The following is a 20,599-nucleotide window of genomic DNA, read 5'->3' as shown; positions in this document are numbered from 1 at the left end:
CAAGAAAATTACACTGATCCTCTAATTAACATCTTCTAATAATAAAGCCTCGAGAGTGGTGAATGGGAATGAACTGATGGACTATTTTGTCAACTTGTTATTCTGCTGGTCTTCCGTCTTGCTGGCGTTTAGTATGCATCACATGTCTTTATTATTGCTCAAACCCCGCATTTCTGCGCTGTGTTGTCTCTAACATGCTTACATGCTGTTTGGGACCCGGATAATAGCTCATTACGCCTCTTCCATGAACCGCCTAAGCCCTCAGAGTAGACTCTGACTCACCTGCCACACAGTGTGCAACAGTCAAACAAGTTACAGTGCTTTCACCAACAGCGTTATGAATACACTCCAACCTCTAGTGTGTGGTGGTGTTTGTGTGTGTGGTTTGTATTTGTGTGTGTGTGTTTTGTTGTGTTTGTGGTTTGTGTTTTGTGAACTTGTATTTTTTTCTTTTAATCTGAGCTTTGGGCGGATTGTTTTGCAACCCTTTTACTTCCCCTTCTCTGTACTACTACGCCTGGGTGTCACCGTTGCTACAAGCATGCTATTATCCGCAGTGAACGGTTGAAGTGGACTTCTGTGAGTTATTACTTGGGTTTTCTATACCATCGCTGTCTCTCTGTCATCATGGGTGACTACAAGCCAGCCGAAGCATTAACCCACAGGAGAAGAGCGACTCTCGCAGTGGCGAGAGCTGCGACTCTCCAGCCGATGAACAGGAGGTTTGAAGGGGATCGTCAGAGCTTGGTGGCCGCAGACATTAGCTTTGAAAATGAACATAACAAACATGACCATTCACTGGAAATAAGCCGGAATAAAACGAAGAACGATAAGAAGAAACGCAGGAATGATATAAGTGACATGTTGAGGTGAGCTGGATAAACTTACTGAAGTGTTGCCCAGTTTGAGGAAAGTGGGAAGAGTTTTTTGTTTTTCCTTCAGGAAAGATATGACAACATGCTGCCCGTAGCTAACGGCTAATGTTGTATCTAGCGTTTCTTAATGCTAGATACGTGTCCTTGTTATTCATTGTCGGTAACGACTTGGTTCAGGGTCGTGGGGGGACGATCTGGACCAGAGCCTGTTTATTTTTCCACAGTTGTCACTCATTCATTCATACTTACACTCCCGCTCTTCTTTAGTGCTGCTGGGCCGAGTTCAAGGAACTTTAAGATCGGGTATATGTGTCTCTAATAAATAAAATGCACAATGTGGGTTGTTTCGTGGGAGGCTGTGTAAAGGGGAACCCTATGAATAGGCGTGAATTAACTTAATCTTCTCAGACCAGTTATGTAACACAAACAGCCGATATAACACTGTTTGGTTTGCAAAAGTTTCGCATATTCGTCTATATTGCTGATTGCTGAAGCCTCATCAGAAATGGCCTGGGTGGAAGGGTGTAGTCAAAACGCAGTTTTTAATGTAGGGAAACAGGGAGGATAAAAGTCTGAGGAATGCCAAACTACACAAGAACTCCATTGAAAATCAGTGGCAACAGTTTCATTTAAGTGATGAATCCAAATTTGAAATTCAAATTATCACCAGTATGTACAGAGGAGGTCAGGAGAGATGCACAACAGTGAGTGTCTACAGCCATCGGTAAAAGATATCTGTGCACATATGAATGTCTACAAACCTCAAGCAATTGAAGCAGTGGTGTAAAGAAGAGTGAGACAAAATTTCCCCACAGTGATGTGAGATAATAATAAAAACAGACAGGAAGTGATTACTTAAAGCTCTTGTTACTAAAGGTGGTTCTACAAGCTGTTGATTGGGTTTTACTTAGTTTTACACAGGACATGTTTGTTGCAGGACTATAAAAACCTTCACAGAGCTCCTAGCACATCTCACTGTGTATTTAACTTTGTCCTATTGTTGCAGCTAGAGTTCGAATGAAAATCAATGCAACATAAATACATTCATTTTTAATTGTCTCACTCATTTACTGTATCCATCTGATTTATTTCAGTAACTGTCACAAGACACAGGAGTCCCTGCTGAGTTCAGCCAGTGGTTATAAAAACTACAGAGGAGTCCTCAACTGGTGTGTGGTAATGCTGGTAAGACACAGACAAAAAGAAACATGTGTTCCCACGAAAATCCTAAAAAAAAAGCATTTGACAGTCTTGTTTTGTTGTTTCAGGCACATAAGATGATATTTTTGTTGATATTTCAATGAATTTCTAAACATGGCCAACATGTATCCAGTGACATAAAGCCAAGCGTCTTTCCCATCTCTATTTCCCACTCATGTTTTTTCTTTAATTTTAATTCCAGCAGCTCTTAGTGTGAGTGTAATTGTCAGTTTTTGTGTTTTTGACAGATGTATTGTATGAAATTATGATTTTTATGATTACAATGTACATGGAAGTAAATGGAAGTCAGGATAAGCAGTCAAAAGAAAACTGGTTATCAGCTTGCTTTCAGCTGCAGCCCCGATGGTGTTAGGGTTGCAGCATAAGTTACCATGGTGATGTACCCCAGTAAGATGGGAACCACCTTCATAATACAAAAACCCAGTGTTAGCCCCCAACTGACCTGTATACAATGATATCCTGCTTCGCAGTACAGGCCTGTCAGGTGGACACCTCCAAGCTATTAGTAGAACAATCTGTCTAACCACACTTCCTGTAATTAGACTTTTTGATTATTGATTTTTTTCAGTAAGATAAATCTTATTTTATTGCATATGACTTAATATCAGTTTAGCAATTAGTATAGATAGTAATGGACTTTTGTGATACAGACCATCCACTGTCATAGACTAATACACTGAGATAATTCAATATTGCATTAAATAGTAAACAAAACGATTGTCCGGATTAAGACCCTGATTAACTTATCTTCTGATATATGGGCATGACCTCCGACACTTCTGCTGACCCTTGTTTGTACTAATGGTGATTGTATACAAATGTCACCAGCGTTTCAGCCAACATTCATCCTGATAAAATGTAGAGTTTTCATTGCATTTCATCCAAGTGAAGAGGAAAAAAATATGCAGAGTCACGTTTTGCTGTCATTACTGTTGTGCTGCTTCTGTCCACTCATTTCCTCTTTGTGCAGAGTTTCCTCTCAGGCGGGGCTCAGCAGCTTTACCACAGACACACACACAGACACACAAGACTCTAAAGTATTTTGTTCAAGTTAAATAGTTCAGGCAGATAATTTTTCACTCATCAAGAAAAAAAATCCTATGAGCTTTAGCCATAGTCAGGAATCTGTTGTTCATCTATTCCCCATTCACAAGAATGGCTGCTTCTCCAAGAGTATTGGTCAGATTTTTAGTGAAACCTCAAACAGTTCTTCATTGAAACTGTTCACAAGATGAAGGTCACATTTGTTATTTTGCGTTGCAACGCTAACTGCATTGTGATGAAGTTTGAACAGATGAGCTAACTAGCTAATGTGTATTTTCTAGAGATGTCGAATAGTGTACATCCACCATAAAATAAGTGACCTGTTAGTGTCAAGCTTAGCACATTTTGCAGTTCTTTCTCGCCCGTGCTTGGGAGAATGGGCCAATTATAGCAGGAAACAAGAGGAGATTCAGGTGGTGAACCCCACTAATCCAACAAATCATTGTGTTCATTATAGGAGGTTTTTCCTTCATTCTGACAGACCCAGAGATTTTGTGTTTGGTAATAAGATATTACAATCCATTTAGCTGAGGAGAGCAAACGGACAGGATACAGCAAGGAGTGCAAAAGAGGGGAGCAAGAGAAGGAGATGACCATGGAGGAGAGAGTGATACAGAACGATGAGGCAATTCAATTAAAGCTGAAGGCTTTAAAATGAGAACCATGAAATAAATGTACATGTGGAGAACAGTGTAAGCAGGATTGTTGTGCAAGAAATATTTATCATTGTCTGTTTCTTTTTGTTACAGGTACTGAGCAACGCGCGCCTCTTCTTAGAAAACCTCTTACGGTGAGAATGTTTTATTAGCTATTATTTCAAAAGGCTTCATGGACTACTTTTACCCAATGTGCCATTCTTAACATTAATGAGGGTGGTGTTTTAAATGTGATACGAGGCTCATGTAACTCATCTCGTCATAATGTCATTTGTTACACTTGTGGGGTTTTTTTCCTCTTAGAAGTTAAAATAACCGCTGTGGAAAATATTATATATGAAGCAGAAAACTGAGCCAGCGCTGCATCAGTTGTTACTTACATTGAAGCTCAGATCTGTAAAAACACACCTGTCTTAATTTGGATCCTGGCTTTTCTTTTGGCCATCGTTCTTTGTTTTGTTTTTTTAGGTACGGTGTTTTGGTCGATCCTGTTCAGGTGGTTTCTTTGTTTCTGAATGATCCCTACAGCTGGCCAGCAGCTTGCCTAGTGATTGGTAGGTATATTTTCTGTGTAACACTTCAAAATAATGGAAATGATTCAATATTATTTTACACTGATTATATTATTTCTGGGTTTAAAAAAACATAAAAATCTTAGCTACAAAACGTGCACGAAATGCTTGTATAACCAAGACCAGGATGACCAATTTTAAGTGATCTTAAGCAGTAGTATTCCAGGTTGTATGAAGGTTGGTGACTTTTTTCACTCATTTTCAGTCCACTCCTTGTACCTGAACATGTTCTGGGGAAAGTTTTAATTTAGCAAAGAACCAGTTTTAAAATAAAATCCTTAGAAATGTAATAACATCCTATCACCAAAACAAGTGGGGGACAAAAGTGTGATATGTAAGTGTAAATGTCAGGTCATGCAAAAAAAGTTACCTACAGTAAATGAACAATGTTTGAAAGTCTTGCCCTTAAGCTATAGGACAAAAACAGAAACTGATAGATCCATCTGGACCTTAAGTTTATTGATCTACTGCTTATTAGAAAAGGTCTCACGGGAAGGGTGTCTGCCAAGAAGTCAGTCATAAGGAGGAGAAACTGGGAGACAAGGCTGTGGCACGCCACATTGCACAAGAACTGGATAGAAAATCAGTGGCAACGAACTAATGGATTGGCTTAAATTATTATCACTATGTGTGGAGAAGGTAAGGAGAGAGGTACAACAGCGAGTGTCTGCAGCCATCTGTAAAACACAGTAGAGGCTCTGTGATTGTTTGGGGCTGAATTCAGTCAGTGGTGTTGGGGATCTTGATGGATTTCTGTATACAGAAGAGTACCGTACCACCAGATTATCATCCACCATGCAGTACCATCGTGAAAGTGTCTGATTGGCAACAGCTTTATTGTTTTCACCATGAGAATGATTCCAAACACACTGCCAGAGCAGTCAAACACACAACGGAACAATTTTAAAACAAAAGGCAGCTAACGTTCAAGAGCTTTGAATGTCCTCAAGAAGCCTGGAGAACTATTCCTGAATGACTGCTTAAAGAAATTGAAAGGACTCTTGTTTAAGAGAGAAATAAAAATGATAAAGAATAAACAAAATATTGACTTTCAAGCTTGTTAGAATTATACAGACTTGCCTTATGTACTGTATTTTCTTTTATGTTTCAGTAATTCGTTGCGATTTGCGAACGACCTAGCAAGAACGTTTCAGAAAACTAGGTGGAAAAAACATTTAAAACTGATTATAGATCCACTTCCTTTAAGGCCTACGCTGCTATAAGATGAACACATGCAGTTTTTTTGTTTTCCGAGTACTTACTTTTATAGTATATTGCAGTGAAGGTCTGCAGTAGTGCAGCTTTCAGTGTCTCTAGAGGGACACTCACCTGCCCTATATACTGCATACTGGTGTTCTCCTGCAGAGAGGAGGAGGGAGTAAGAGAGAGGGATGAAGAAGAGAAGTAAGGAGGAAGGATTTAATGGAAGCCAAGTTAAGTAAGTAAATTTGTATAGATGGTTGGATAACAGGACAAGAACAGGCAGAGAGAGACGGGGTAGAAAGAGCAGGAGAGTGGTGGAGTAAAGTGCTGCATCAACTCGGGACCGGAGAAGGGAAAGGGAGGGAGGAGGAGAGAAATGGATGGAGTTAAGGCAAATGACTGCACAGACAATAGGTAAGAGGCAGGTGAGGATGGGAGTCTGTTTACAGTGGCATGGACTGTAAAGCAGCCTATCCCCCGAGGGCATTCAGAGAGTCACTGCAGTAACTTACGCACACTCCCACACACACAAACACAGTCTACACTTCATGAAGCCTACCAGCAAAATGGGCAAACTTTGGAAAGAAAGTTAGACATTAAGAAAACTCTATTGTGAGTGATAAATGTTATTTTACTTTGCTGTAGTAAGTGCATTGCTTCTACAATATATACCTGAAGGCACCAGATAAAAGGTTTGTGTGTCTAACAGGTGCTAAATTGAGTTGTTTGTTCCAGTTTCGTGCAGTTTGGGCACAATACAGTAGTTGGTATTTGGCAAAGAGGCTCAACAGATGCTTTGCAAAAGAAAAAGCAGTAGGGAATAAGATTTGGGCTCTTCTCAGATGTTCTTTTGTCTGGTTTCTCTTCTTTGCATTTAAAAGTCTCTTATTCTGTGAATTGTTCTTATTACTATACAACGACAACGATGGCAATAATAAAATTGTCAAAGAAAACTGTTCTAGCAATAAAGATCCTTATTTAAATGTATTAAATTGTTTAACTTTTTTTATAATTTAGCACCAACGATCTTGATACACTCACAGTACTTTGTAAAATTTGCTGTGTTATCCTTTGCGACACTCTCCTTTGCATATTTGCTGAAAGCGTGAGTTGTCCTCATGTTAAACGCAGCCTAGTTAGAAGACAGGTTTCCTGACTCCATACTTTTCTTTTTCCTTCCTATAGGTGCATTTAAAGATGAGTATAATGGGAGTGTATTGTGAGGTCTGATGAAGTGATGCCTACAGGCTGATTAATTGCTTTCGTTTGTGCACAGTAATCTTACTGTATAGACTCTGCTGTGCCTGCAGCGCATTTCCTCCTTCCTGTCTTTGATGTGCCGTGTATACCACGAACTCGAAAACAACCATGTGACTGAATGACTAAAGAAATTGATTCGTAATGGCAGTTATCAAGGGTGACACTGTTGATGATCACATGACGAACCCCCCCAGTAGTTGAAATGCCTGACAGTTTACACATCTGCACACTCTGTGTTAGACAGCTGACACCATGCTAATGACTGATAAGGGTTTCAAGAACAACTGCTGCAGTTATTTGTCATCAGCCTAGTCTAGTAAGAGAAATGAGAAGCCTACATACCAGTGGTTTTAATCCTGCATTTGTAACTGTTACAATACAGAAAGAAAAGATTGTATGCACACACACAGTATATAAGGCAAAAACAGAGTTTATACAATTCTAACAAGCTTGAAAGTCAATATTTTAGCATGACCAACGTGATCTTCATCACTGCCTGAACTCTCTTAGACAAGATTTCTTGTCATTTCTTTAAGTAGTCTTCAGGAATAGTTCTCCAGATTTGTTGAAGTCCATTCAGAGCTCGTCTGTGGATGTTGGCTGCCCTTTATTCAGTTTTCTGTCAAGATGATCCCACACTGCTTCAGTAATGTTGAGGTCTGAGCTCTGAGGAGGCCAGTCCATGATTGATATTGTTTCATTTTGTGTTTTGGATCATTGTCTCCACCACTGGCTGAAATGCAGCCCCAAACCATGACAGAGCCTCCTCTGTATTATGACTATAGACCAGGGGTAGGCAACTCCAGGCCTCGAGTTCCGGTGTCCTGGACGTTTTAGATGTGTCCATGATCCATCACAGCTGATTTAAAGGGCTAAATGACTCCTCAGCATTTCTTGAAGTTCTCCAGAGGCCTGGTAATGAACTAATCATTTGATTCAGGTGTGTTAACCCAGGGTGCGATCTAAAACCTGCAGGACACCGGCACTCGAGGCCTGGAGTTGCCTACCCCTGCTATAGACAGTCAGTGATGTACCTTGGTCCTGATCTGTACATACTGACAACAATTTGAACCAGAAAATTTACATTTGGACTCATCGCTCCGTAAACCCCATTGTCACCAATTTTCAGTCCAGTTCTTGTGTAATTTGTCATACCTCAGCCATTTCTCCCCGTTTCCCTCCTTAAAAATGTCTTCTTGATGGTCACCCTCCCACTGAAACCATTTCTGAGGCTTCAACAAACAGATGGATTATCTGAAGTTCCAGATGTACCTCGCAGGTCCTCTGTCAAGTCTCTGCTGGATGTTTTTTTTTCCCCATTTCTTAACATAACTTTTAGATACTGAAACAGATATTGATACAGGTAGATGCAGAGACAGAAGTAGATTTTCATCTGATGTAAGTGATATGAAACACTGTATATCATCCAAGGTTTTGGTTGGTAGCTCTTTGGGAATCACCTCGTTGCTGCAAAAATATTATGTTATGCCTGTTAAACCATGTTATCCTTGTAATTTTGCATAGTTTCACCTAATAAAATTGGAACAAATGGTGTGATTTTTGTGAGAGGCTGCAAGTAATAAAAGGCCTAAAGATATAATTTTTCTAATTTTTCTATGTTGAAACAACACTGGTTTAGCCCTTGAGTTAGGTGCTTTTTTACGGTATAAACAAAAAAAGAATAACCTTCCTCTGATGGACTGAAAAGGAGTGAAAAAGCAGACAGTATCCAAAGGAAAACTTTCAAAGACTCTCAGAAAGCCTTGAGAACTATTGCTCAACACCACTTTAAAAATTACAAGAAGTCTAGTTCCTTGGAAGCAAAGTAAAAAAGAAATGAGGAGTTGCTCAAGACTTTTGCACAGTACCATACATCCCAAAATTATACCTGTCTTTCTGAAGTGATATGAAATCATACTGTAGAATATCGTCTGTTTTATTTTATTTTCTAAAGCTTCACTAAAGAATCTTCTTGATTATGTTACTTGATTGATTCACTTGGGATTTTTCTGTCACAGTCATTTGCTCCATGGTCTTTTTGATCTTACATATTCAAGTAAACAGTTTAAAGTACACTCATTTATTTGATAACCTCCACATCATACAAGTTGTCAAAAGAGCAGCAGACACTGAATATGGAGATGGATATACTGTGCAGGAAACAAAAGATAAAGAATAAAAAATGATGTGATTCTTTGTGTGTGTGTGTGTGTGAGAGAGAGCTTTTACACACACATCGACTGGTCTAGTCACTCAGCTGTCTAGCAGTTGGTATGTGCTGTGAAACACATATGCTCTATTATTGCCGCTTCATTTCTTTCATCAGGTGTTGCTATTTAATCATGTGAAAGTCTGTGTGTGTCTGTGTGTGAGAGACACCATGTTGCTCAGGTTTCAGGAAATTTTCAGTCAAAACATGAAATTGGTATATTTTCTCAGCACTGCTTTTAAAACGTAGAAGTCACTGACTAAAATGATGGAGTTCTGCTGAATACCAGTGTTTTCGGAGCCAAAATGTCTTCAGTTCATGAGCTCCCTAGTGTAAATACAGGCTGAAAAAATGATCACTGAGCATCAGCACTGACATGGTTCATTTTGTCCGACAGTGTCCAATGTGTTCATTCTGGTGGCTCTCTATACCGAAAGGCAGCTGTCGAAGGTGAGGAGAGAAACCCTGCTTGCACTAAAACGTGAGAGCAGTGTGAATTTTAACCGGACTGCTGAATTCAGAGCACTTTCCCAAGTCTCGGGTGGGATTATTTTCCTAAAACTGTTCTCTAAAGCTGACTGTGGAGCTGACCCTCCCCAGTTGCATCTGCAAATGTGAAATGGTAAAATGAGAAATTAGTTTCACCATCTACATTTGGGGCACATTCAGTTATGCTCTGCCTGTTTGGCACGAATTGGAACAGTTTTTTGTTGTTTTTTAACTTAACTAGGCCAGAATAACTTAAAATGTGATCTGTGGTGGGGTGAGAAGTAAAAAATGGTTAAAACATTTAGTTTCTGTAATAATTGGCAGTGTTTTAGAATTAGGTCACCAGTAAATACCCAAGGCTAAAAGCATGCGACCAAAACGGAGGCAGTTTTGTAGAAATGGATACACTGTTAAGATAAAAAACTCCTGCTGTTCCTATGTTTGTTTGTTTTTTGGACACAGGGTTCATTCAGTGAACTTGTGGGATTTCTGGTCCATTTCATTAACATGGCCGTTCTGCTAACGTTCCCTGCAGCAGTGGTCCTATTGGTTCCCTCCATGACCTCAGGTAAAATGTGTTTCCCTATTATTCAACTGTCCTCCCTGCAATCTTGTTCCTAACAACTGTACATTACTGCGACAAATAATTTACTAAAATGGTCTCATCTCTTATGCAGCCAAAACATTATCCGTTCACTCGTAGTTTACAATGTAGAAAATAATTTAAGGGTAATAAAGATTAAGAGAACATCCACTTCCTTGCCCTTCACAGAAACACGCAGCCAGTTCGGCAGTGCAGTAAAAGGCATCTCTGATACAGAGTCATAATTGGAGTCGGTTAGTGGTAATGGACCAGTTGGTCATGACTGGATTGTTTCCAGCTGGCTCTGAGGAGAGGAGAGGGGAGGAAAGGAGAAGAAAGGATAGGAAAGGAATGGAAAGGGGTGTGGCTTGCTGTGCAGGGTTATTCAAGGTTCACTACCTTCTGTCTTCATCATACACGCAACATGATTGACCCATGATGAACTGGGAATACAGCACGCCGTATTTTTACAGGAAAGACAAGTAGACAGAAGTCCTCATAAATTCAATGAGAAATACTCTTTAAGCACCTTTTTTTTTTTTTTTTTTTTTAACCATGAAACAATCACATTAATGTGCATTACTCTGTATAAAAACAATAGATTATTGCATCTACTGAAATGTTATTGCTTGATGACAATAATTTGCTGTGTCATTGCAAATTTCTTGATGGTGGTGGTGGTGGTTATCCAAATTTCACTGTTTCCGCCGACTGACTGGCTTATACTACGGTAAAATATTAGCCTGTACCGGGGTTGTAGAGTTTTAGCTGGAACACGTAACAAACTTGACACTTGACAAATATTTCACCGACAAGGTCACATTTGTCACTTAATCCACAAATGTTCCACGGTAGGAGTGTTTTATGTCATGGACTTGATAAATGTATTTAGTTCAGTTGTTTTGGCACAGCACCAGTCCTTTACTCTTCAAGCTTTAGTAAGCGCACCTCTGACTTTAAATCAATCAAAGGACATCCATGTTGGGAGTTTCCTATGTAAGGCTGGTTTATTTTATCCCAGAAAGTCATTGTTTCCCCTTTTGGGTTATTTTTTCTCTCCTCTTCTCCTCCCTCATCTCATCTGTTCTCTCACTGGGAGGTGTAGAAGTAAAGGAGTCGGTCCATCTGTCTGTCTGTTTTCTCTGCACTGCTGTTCGCACAGGAAGGACAATTGACAGAGAGCAGGTGTGTGTATGTACGAATATGTGTGCGTACTGATATTAGGTTTTGGGGGCATATATTAGGGATGTTTTCATAGTCACATTGTCAATTATCATGTAAATGCAACGTCCTGTTACAAAACACAGCTAATTTTGTGTGTCTGTGTGACAGACGGAGAAAAAGAACACATTTATAGATATTCAATCAAATTTGGTAACATACTACTAAACTTTACTGTTATCTGCTGACATCATTTCATTATTTCCAAAGCTTTGGATTGGTCCTTTAATGCATCATGGCTTTAAGTGTGTGCACCTGGGTTTGAGTGTCCTTACAGCAGTGTTTCTGATAACAGTGCGAATTTGAAAAACTGAAAAATAAAAATCACACAGATATTCAGACGTCCACATAGATGGTGTAAAGTGCAGTGCCACATACATTGTGTATTTTTATAAGCAGGTGTAAACCACCCTCTCATATTCTAAAGCACGCTCTTACTCAGTTTATCAAGCGACGACTCAGAAACTGCATGCATAAAGCTGTCAAAGCTTTCTTTGCATAGTGTAGTACAGCGTTAGGCGACACCACATCTGAGAGGGGGCTGGTTTTGGCATGTTTTTCCCCACTCAGGCTTGCCTCTGTGTGCCTATTATTATTTTATTTTTTTTTACGATTCCTATCTCTTGAGTCACTGTCTTGAAGAAAATCTAGCAGTTTTTAGGAGCCACACTGAGCCAGAGAGACAGATGGTTAATGGATAAGATCTGGTATGGTTTGCTGCCAGGTGTGCTGACCTCCTCCTCACCCTGCTGGCACAACAGGCAGTTTTTGTTTGTGCGTTTCTGAGTGTTTGTGCACATATACGTGTGCGTGTTTGTTCTCTGTCCGGCTTGATCCCTTTCTATCAAGCATATGGTGACTATTGATAAAGCCCTGGTAGGCAAGCTGGTGTAAGCGTGCGCTTGCAATTTACTAAATATGTTTATTGATCTCCTTTCAAATCAGCTTTTCCTCATTGGCCAATTAGCACAAACTTTGGCACGGGTTTCTGAGTGCACATTCTCTCAAAAAAACAACAACAACATGGTGACTATGTAATAATGTCCTTGGCATAGTTAGACTGCTTTTATACTTTGTGTTGAGATGATTTATTCAGCTGAGCTTGTTTTGCTGTTTGTTCCAGATCAAATGACAGCCTCTCATTGTCTGTCTCCTTTCCTTTTTCACTCTCCTACCTCTCTGCTCTGTTTTCCATCCTGTCCCTGGCTCTGCTTCTAACGTACATCCCATAATTTTTTTTTCCTCGCATTGTTCTTTTAGTTTTTATGTCCTCATCCATTCTTCTTCGCTAATTTTTCCTTACTGTTAGCATCCCCTCATATCTTCCTCATCATCTTCTTCTTAGATCACATATGAGCTAATTACATGTTTCTGCATTAGTTTATCCACAGTGCTAATCCTTACCTCTTTTTCTCCCTCTCCTCATGACAGTTGGTGGTTTATTCGTACTTGGTACTTACACCATTATCTTACTTAAACTGTACTCCTATAAGGATGTCAACTTGTGGTGCAGAGAGCTGAGCACTATGAAGGCAAAGAAACTGTCCAGGTCACTGTCTTGTAAGTCACACATACGCATGCTTATTTAGATTTATATTTTACACTCACTGACATCATAAGAAAGTAAGCAATATACATTATCATTTTGTTTTTATACTCGAAATGGCTTTTAGTGTGATTTAGTTTCTACCCAGAAAGAGGTTTCGGTATATTGCTCATGCTGTTATGGTGACATCTACTGGCAGATAGTTGACATCACAGCTTTCTGATGAAACTTACATGAATGGTGTAAATTTTATTTATGTCTGGTACAGGCCCGTCAGAACAGCGTTTCTATGAAGGTGAACGCAAAGTGTGCTATCCTGGCAACCTCACCCTCCGAGGTACTCAGAGCTTTTATTATCATTACTGTTTGCTGGGATGTGAGTTGATCGTGTTTCTGTGATGCACCACTGTTTCTGTTTTACTCTGTCACATGTTCTGGTTAACACACTGACTTTCTCTCCACCTCTGTAGACATGTACTACTTCATCTTTGCGCCAACTCTGTGCTATGAGCTCAACTTCCCCCGCTCTCCAAACATTCGCATGAGCTTCCTGCTAAGGAGACTCTTTGAGATGGTGAGGAAATATCTCATGTCAGCATCACCCATTAAACACCTTTAGTGTAGCTGTGTGTTCAAAGTGAGCACAGACACACACTCAGACGATTAGAAGTATCACCTAAAAGTGCTTAAGTGCTAGATCACAGTATAAAGGTGGCATATTTCTGCAGAAATATTGGGTTATGGATACGATGCAGTGTATGTACAACACAGGGCACAATCCCACATGTCACACAAATAGGTGCATCCTTTAAGAGTGGAACTGAAAAAAGGCCATTTATATCACTGAAATAATGTCACTCTATCAATTTGTGCCTTTCTCCTCAGCTTTTTTTCACCCAGCTGTTAGTTGGACTCACTCAGCAGGTACAGTCGGATAAACCTAAACATCACCGTTTAAAATGTGTACATTGCAGCTCATGTCTTAAAGTAGCTTGAGTATTTTTTTCTCTTTCTGTCAGTGGATGATTCCCATCATTCAGAGCTCAATGAAACCACTGGAGGTAAGTCAGGCAAAATGAGACAGACGCTACAAGTGTGAAGTGGTTTTAAACCAGATGTGTAAAATCTGTTCAAGTATTTTGTGCCTTAAAAATAAATTCTGTAACGTTCACACCAGCTGCATAATTTTGCAAATTTTCAACCTTATTTGCAACCAAGCTCAATTTTCCGCTCAGATCTGACCAATCAGACCACAGCATTTGGCAACAAGTGCGCTCTAGGCTCAAAGCTCCCACAAGTGTTGAATTTACAAAAACATGTAAATAGTAAACTATAATATATTATTATTTTTACCTCAGACAACGTTCCAGATCAGTCGGCTCAGTGGAGGAAATCCTCCTTGCTGCTGCATTCTCGTGATAATTGCATGAAATTGAAGTTATGCAACAAGTTCGGATTTAAAAATGCATGAATTTCTTCTGACTTTTTAGGAATGTGCTTGGTGTGTAACGACCTTTACTATGTGTTTGTCAATTCACGCCTCTTTTCTCGTGTTTTCTCTCCTGTAGGACATGGATCTGTCCAGGATGACTGAGAGACTCCTGCGACTGGCTGTGCGTAAACACTATAACATTAAGCACCGTGACATCAAAACAGAGCTCCAGTTTTGATAAAAATGTGAAGCAAGAGATCAGAACTGTTAATTTCCAGTTCTTGTACTTGTCAGTGTTTTGGACTTGCAGTATAAAGCTACAGTTTATTTATGACCAGAGATCATGCTACAACTGTAGTGCAACTTCTCAGTCATCATTAAAGCAAATACATGCATGTAGTGTGCACGCATGTGCCAATTTATATTTAAGCTGTAAACAGTTACTGCGTATACTGAGCATGCAGCAGCATGTTGGGTGAGGGTCATGTGTTGTTCTTGTTCACGAGACTTGAACTTGTCTTTCCAGGTTCCTAATCACTTGCTTTGGCTGATGTTTTTCTATTGGTTCTTCCACTCATCTTTGAACTTCACAGCTGAGCTGCTGCGCTTTGGTGACAGACAGTTTTACAAAGACTGGTGGTAAGTTTTTGTCTGTGTTGTTTGTGATTTTTATGAGGTGTGGTGGACTGTGCTCAAACACTTTTTCGGAGTAGCTCCATGCGCTAATAACTGCATGTGTGCATAAGAGAGCGGATTTATGTGCATTCTCATGAATGTATTTGGTTTATATCAATGCCATTTGTATAATCAAAGCAGTAAACTTATGAATCAGTTTGTGTATTTCTAATATTTGTAAATAGGTGTCAGTCAGTGGACTGTGGAATAATTGCTTTTATTTCCTCCTTTCTCATGAAAACAGATTTCCTTATGTCTATCAATATTAATCAAGCTGCTTTAAATTCATTATTTAGAGGCTGTAATCCAGCACACTGTTTGATGGCTTTTTATTATTATTATTATTTTTTTATAGGAATTCGGAGTCGGTGACATATTTCTGGCAGAACTGGAACATCCCAGTGCACAAGTGGTGTCTACGGTAAAGTGAATTATTCACACAGTAGGACATTAGAAGGGAGGAATTAAATTATAGGACTCGGCACAGGAGACGGCGGTGAATTTGATGCAGCGGGATGCGCTTAACAAGGCACACTGATGTATTTAGGAAGTGGATTCATCTGGCTGTAATTGAATAAGCAGCGGTGGTAAATACAGCAACAGGAGCAAATACATTTCTATTAAATAAGATGAAGTGAACGCGGTGCTTTCTAAAGTGTATTTTCTCTTAGAGAGACAGAATTACAGCAGGTCTACTGTAGTACACACGGTAAACAAATTCTAGTTTACTGAAAAAATATAATTTGTTCTCAGAATAATCTCTGATTTGAATGTAGGTATTCACACATTTTTATATCTGTTCTTCTGTGTCTTGCAGCCACTTTTACAAGCCGCTTCTGAGGAGAGGATTCAGCAAAATGTTCAGCCAATCAGCTGTCTTCTTCTTGTCAGCTTTTTTCCATGAGGTAAGAATAGAGACTGCTTTTTCTGCTGAGCTTTCACTGTCATTCAAAAAGGGAAAAAAGTAGCAACCAGGTGCTGCTAATCAAATGCACTGATTGGTTAACTAGTAAAGAAGTGTTAGCACCTCTATGAAAGCAGAAATGTTTCCTCTTCGCTCATCCGGAGCATTTACTGATGTTCAGGACATTACAGAAGTTTTGTGGTTCAGACCACAAAACTTTTGGAACAATGTTGTTTAGACAGATGAGACCAAAGTGACCAGAACAAGAACACAGCATATCAGCACAAACTCTTCATACTAAATATAAAGCACAGTGGTGAAGGGGTGATGATTTGGGCTTGTTTTGCAGCCACAGGACATGAGCGCTTGCATTCAGTGACCTGACCGTGACCAGTGTCTGGGTCATGCAACATGACAATGGTCCCAAGCACTGCAGCAAATCTACAACAGAATGGCTGAAAAAGAAATGAATGAAGGTGTCAAAGTCCAGACCTCAATGAACTGAAACGATGTTGTAAATAAGTGTGGCTCAAAATGCCTCCATGACTGATAAAGTCATACAGAAATTATCTGCTGCAAGTTATGAATCATCGGGTGTGTTTTGTTTTTCACAGGATTGCATACAGTGCTGTGAAAAACATTCTTTCTTACATGGCCGCACGTTGACCTGGACAAAATACAATGTACACAGTGTTGTATCTCTTTATCAGTGTGGTGCAAGTTGTCAAGCATATTTCTAGAAATTATAGCTGAATATTGATGATTCTGATCTGATTTCTTTCCCTGTGTGTTTCCCTATCTGCCAGTACTTAGTGAGTGTTCCCCTCAGGATGTTCAGGTTATGGGCTTTTATGGGCATGATGGCACAGGTAAGACGATAAATATACAGCTACAGTTGACACAAACTGCCATGTACTGAAATTTTTAATGTAACATGGGTGCGAATTCCTGCTCAGTGTTTAAAAATGCTAAAAGAAAAAAAAAAAAGCTATATGGAGACCAGATGTCATCATTGTATATAACTAAGTCATACAGAGGGTCAAAATACAGACGTTTTTATGATATTTCTTTGAACTGTTGATGGACATCTTGCGGTGTTGTCAGTGTTTGACCCCGAAATAATTAACTTAATAAATAGCCTTATTAATATAGCGGGGGATGTTTGATGTACCAATGATAATCAGCTATCATGGGCTGTCTCTCTGGGTTTAATATTTACAAACAAAAAGAAATAAGAAGTTAAATAAATTAAAGTTATGTTAATTAGGGCTGTCGTTAGTGATATGTCATGATTACTCCTTGTGGGCTTTTTTTAATGATGTTTTATTCGCTCACCAGCTTCCGTTAGCCTGGTTCGTTGGCTGTTTCCTGCGTGGTAACTACGGCAACGCTGCAGTTTGGATTTCCATCATTATCGGTCAGCCGTTTGCTGTCCTCATGTACGTCCACGACTACTATGTCATTCACTACAGACAGGAGGGAGACTAATACACATGTATATTCACACAACTTGCAACACATCTTTCTTACTTAAGTGTAAATACCACTAGACTAAAGCACTGGTAACACATATTGTCCGCTACTCCTACATGTCAGGATGAGTGGGTCACATCGACTGTGTTGTGGTTGTAGTGTGTTTACATTAGACACACTGACTTTTGTGTCTTCCTGCTGGAAAAGCTGAGAATACAGTGGGGGAAAAAGCAGAAATAGTTAAATGTCCATCTTGAAACACTACTGTAACATAAGGAGAAAGGTGATGTAGCATACAGCATCATACTCAGGGGATTTTTTTATTTCAGTGCCTTGTAAAAACCTGATGGTTAGTTTGGGGATTCATGTTTATGGTGAGTTTGTCGTTACTGGTACTGTGAGAACAGCAGACACAGGGTCTTCTTTACTCTATTTCCATAAAGGGTTTACTTATCTTTAGCATGTGAATCACAGTGGAGACACTGTGCTTTAACACTATGAAATGCTAATATGACACCATGATTCAAAGGGTTGTTGTTGGTTAGGAAAGAAATCTATGATCAAATCATTTTTCACTTTGTGACTGAAGGGGCCTTAAACTGTCTGGTTTTACTGTGAGGGGAGGATCATAAGAAGAATGTATACTTCTAGGATTTTATTAATGTAACTTTCTCTTTCAAATTGTGGTTATTGGTTATAAAGTCTGTGTGTGTATGTTTGGGGTGTTTTTTAACTGAGAAGCTGCCATGTATCAATTGCGGCACCACTTTTTTTTGTACTGACTTTTTTAAAATTTTGTATGACAACAAAAACAACTAATGTGGTAAAAACAATTACAGAATGTGCTGTATTAAACACCAGACTAGTGCCAAGTAACGTCTAATGATAATTCAAACTACAGTTTGTGTCTGAAAATAAAGTTTTAATTTAAGTCTTATGAAGTGTGTGTTATTTCGATTTTTTTCCCATTTTGGCATGAACATGGTCTTTCTCATTTTAGTTTAAAAGTAAAAAAAAAAGATTAAAAGTAAATAGACAATATTTGGTATTGAAAGTGAAACATGCAGAAAACAAGAAGACAAGTGCAGCGTTCTCATAGCCTTCATGTATTTTCTTTCCTCCGTGCGGCCATATGTAAATATATTGCTAGAAAGGGAAGTTGAGATTTTAACATTTTTTTAAAAAATTTCTTTTGCACATCCTGTTTACACTCGAAAAGCCTTGATAGCATTGGTTTGGACTCCTTTTTGCACTCAGAGCTGCTTTCATTCTTTGTGGCAAATACTCAACAAGGTGCTCAGAGATTTTTGACACAGATTTGTCAGCTGCACATCAATGATGTGAATCTCCTGTTCCTCCACAATCCAGAGGTGCTCTGTTGGTAACTGGAGGCCAAATGAGTGAACTGATTGTAATTTTTAAAAAACAGTCTGAGGTGACAGGAGCTTTGTGTCAAGGGTGCGTTACCTGCTAAAAGCAGCCTTCGGTATCTGTGTGCACTGTTCTCATAATTTGGTTGTATAATCAACAATGCTTAGGTAGGCTGTGGTATTTAAATGGTGCTTGCCTTGTACTAAGGCGTCCAAAGTGTGCAGAGAAAATTTATCCCATGCCATTACACCACCAGCAGCCTGAACCTTTAATACAAAATATGAGGGATCCATGCTTTCATATTGTTAAAGCCCAAATTCTGACTGCCATCCACATGGAAATCAGAAATCCAGACTTGAATTACAGCCTCAGTTTCCTATTTTTAGCTGACTGGAGTGATACCTAGTGTGATCTGCTGCTGCTGTAGCCCATCTGCTTTCAGTTTTGTTAAGGTTGTTTTAACTATGTCAAGCCTAAATGTGCTGCTGTGTGTTGACTCATACATACTTGCATTCATCTTCAGTTGAATGGTTGTATGTAAGTGAGTGTATATTTTAGAGGCTCAACTTAAAGTAGATCATTTAAGATAAATTATAACTTTCACTCAGCTTCTCGCTGTTAAACTTTCCACAATGGTGGAAATTTTTGCAAATATCTGAACTTGAAGCAGCTTTTGGAAGACGATGTTTCAGAGCTGTACTAATTTACTGTGGAACTGTATTGCCTTATCTCCTTAGATTTCTGTAAACTAGGCAGATATTTAAGTCTATGAGAAAAGACAATCTCCGAGTTGGTGACTAATTTCTCTTTCACCTGTTAGTGTACAATTTGAAGGTTTGTAATAATTAGATTAGGAGACAGTAATTTAACATTTACCAAATTAGAAGGTATATCTAATGGCTCACATGGCTCACGAGTTGGGAGTTCGTTTTGTAATCGGAAGGTTGCCGGTTCGAGCCCCGGCTTGGACAGTCTCGGTCATTGTGTCCTTGGGTAAGACACTTCACCCGTTGCCTACTGGTGGTGGTCAGAGGGCCCGGTGGCGCCAGTGTCCAGCAGCCTCGCCTCGCCCAGGCTGTGGCTACAATGTAGCTTGCCATCACCAGTGTGGGAAGGGCTTTTGGGGTCCTTAGGGACTAGTAAAGCGCTATACAAATACAGGCCATTTCCCATAATTGCCACTGTATAAGATCACACTGCTGATAAAAGTTACTCTATTAAAGGATTACTTTTTTCTCAAACTACCACCCTACCGAGACTTCACCATTCAGAGAATCATACCTCAAAGAACACTGAGGAAAAAGACAACTACTGCAGTTTCCTTCCAGCTTACTCCTAAGCGATCCTTTCACCCCTTAACAGTATTCGATGTACAGCAGTGCATAGTAATTTTACACCTGTGTGTACCACCAGTGGCTCCTGTCATTAAATTCAAGACCCTGTTGTCTGAGGCTCTGAAGTAATCAAATATTAATACTTCCAGGCAGTGGTATAAATCTGTAAGCAAGATGATGATGATGATGATGTCTGTGACACTCACCACTTAGCTCTTCTTTCAGCTCCTTTATCAAGATTAGAACGATCGTGTGGTGCATTCAGAAAAGCAAATTTACTTCCATCCTTGGATGATGGGTTAATGCTTCACTTCACCTGCATCCCAAATTACAGTGAGAGTCATATACATCATGTATTTTCCAAAATAACCTCAAATCTTACTCTCCTATTTCTTTTACCAGTTTATTTTTAATGGTTACTATTTAATGTGTGTTTGGATGATAGCAAGGTAAAAGCAGAAACTGCAAAGATACAGGGAGTGCAGAATTATTAGGCAAGTTGTATTTTTGAGGAATAATTTTATTATTGAA

The 20,599-nt window shown here is 39.4% G+C and overlaps 1 protein-coding gene across 2 annotated transcripts; it reads left to right on the top strand.

Annotated features, from left to right (window-relative positions):
• The first annotated feature begins 491 nt into the window (after positions 1 to 491).
• dgat1b (diacylglycerol O-acyltransferase 1b) lies at positions 492 to 18,300 on the top strand. Of its 2 annotated transcripts, XM_005937546.3 has the most exons (17): positions 493 to 869; positions 1,970 to 2,060; positions 3,890 to 3,930; positions 4,265 to 4,350; positions 9,438 to 9,490; positions 9,992 to 10,097; positions 12,765 to 12,893; positions 13,148 to 13,216; positions 13,350 to 13,453; positions 13,765 to 13,803; positions 13,899 to 13,940; positions 14,448 to 14,492; positions 14,838 to 14,950; positions 15,342 to 15,407; positions 15,804 to 15,891; positions 16,697 to 16,759; positions 17,229 to 18,300. In XM_005937546.3, the coding sequence occupies exons 1-17, from the start codon at positions 628 to 630 to the stop codon at positions 17,376 to 17,378; spliced, it is 1,527 nt and encodes a 508-aa protein (XP_005937608.1). In that variant the 5' UTR covers positions 493 to 627; the 3' UTR covers positions 17,379 to 18,300. The 2 variants fall into 2 exon arrangements, with proteins under 2 accessions (XP_042082778.1, XP_005937608.1); XM_042226844.1 differs by lacking the exons at positions 16,697 to 16,759; positions 17,229 to 18,300 and adding an exon at positions 16,240 to 16,690 and having other exon boundaries at positions 492 to 869.
• Positions 18,301 to 20,599: the final 2,299 nt, after the last annotated feature.

Source organism: Haplochromis burtoni, unplaced genomic scaffold (assembly GCF_018398535.1).
Source record: "Haplochromis burtoni strain Fernald_Lab_line unplaced genomic scaffold, NCSU_Asbu1 Contig_230, whole genome shotgun sequence".
Classification (NCBI taxonomy): Eukaryota; Metazoa; Chordata; class Actinopteri; order Cichliformes; family Cichlidae; genus Haplochromis; species Haplochromis burtoni.
Note: the sequence above shows the minus strand (reverse complement) of the source record. Positions and strands in the feature narration are given on the sequence as shown.

Bases quoted from the DNA above. Each gene is read 5' to 3' on its own strand.
- dgat1b (XM_005937546.3), top strand. From the start codon at position 628: ATGGGTGACTACAAGCCAGCCGAAGCATTAACCCACAGGAGAAGAGCG. The intron at 4,351-9,437 runs GTAGGTATATTT...TTTGTCCGACAG, and splicing joins AGCAGCTTGCCTAGTGATTG to TGTCCAATGTGTTCATTCTG. The intron at 13,454-13,764 runs GTGAGGAAATAT...CTTTCTCCTCAG, and splicing joins TAAGGAGACTCTTTGAGATG to CTTTTTTTCACCCAGCTGTT.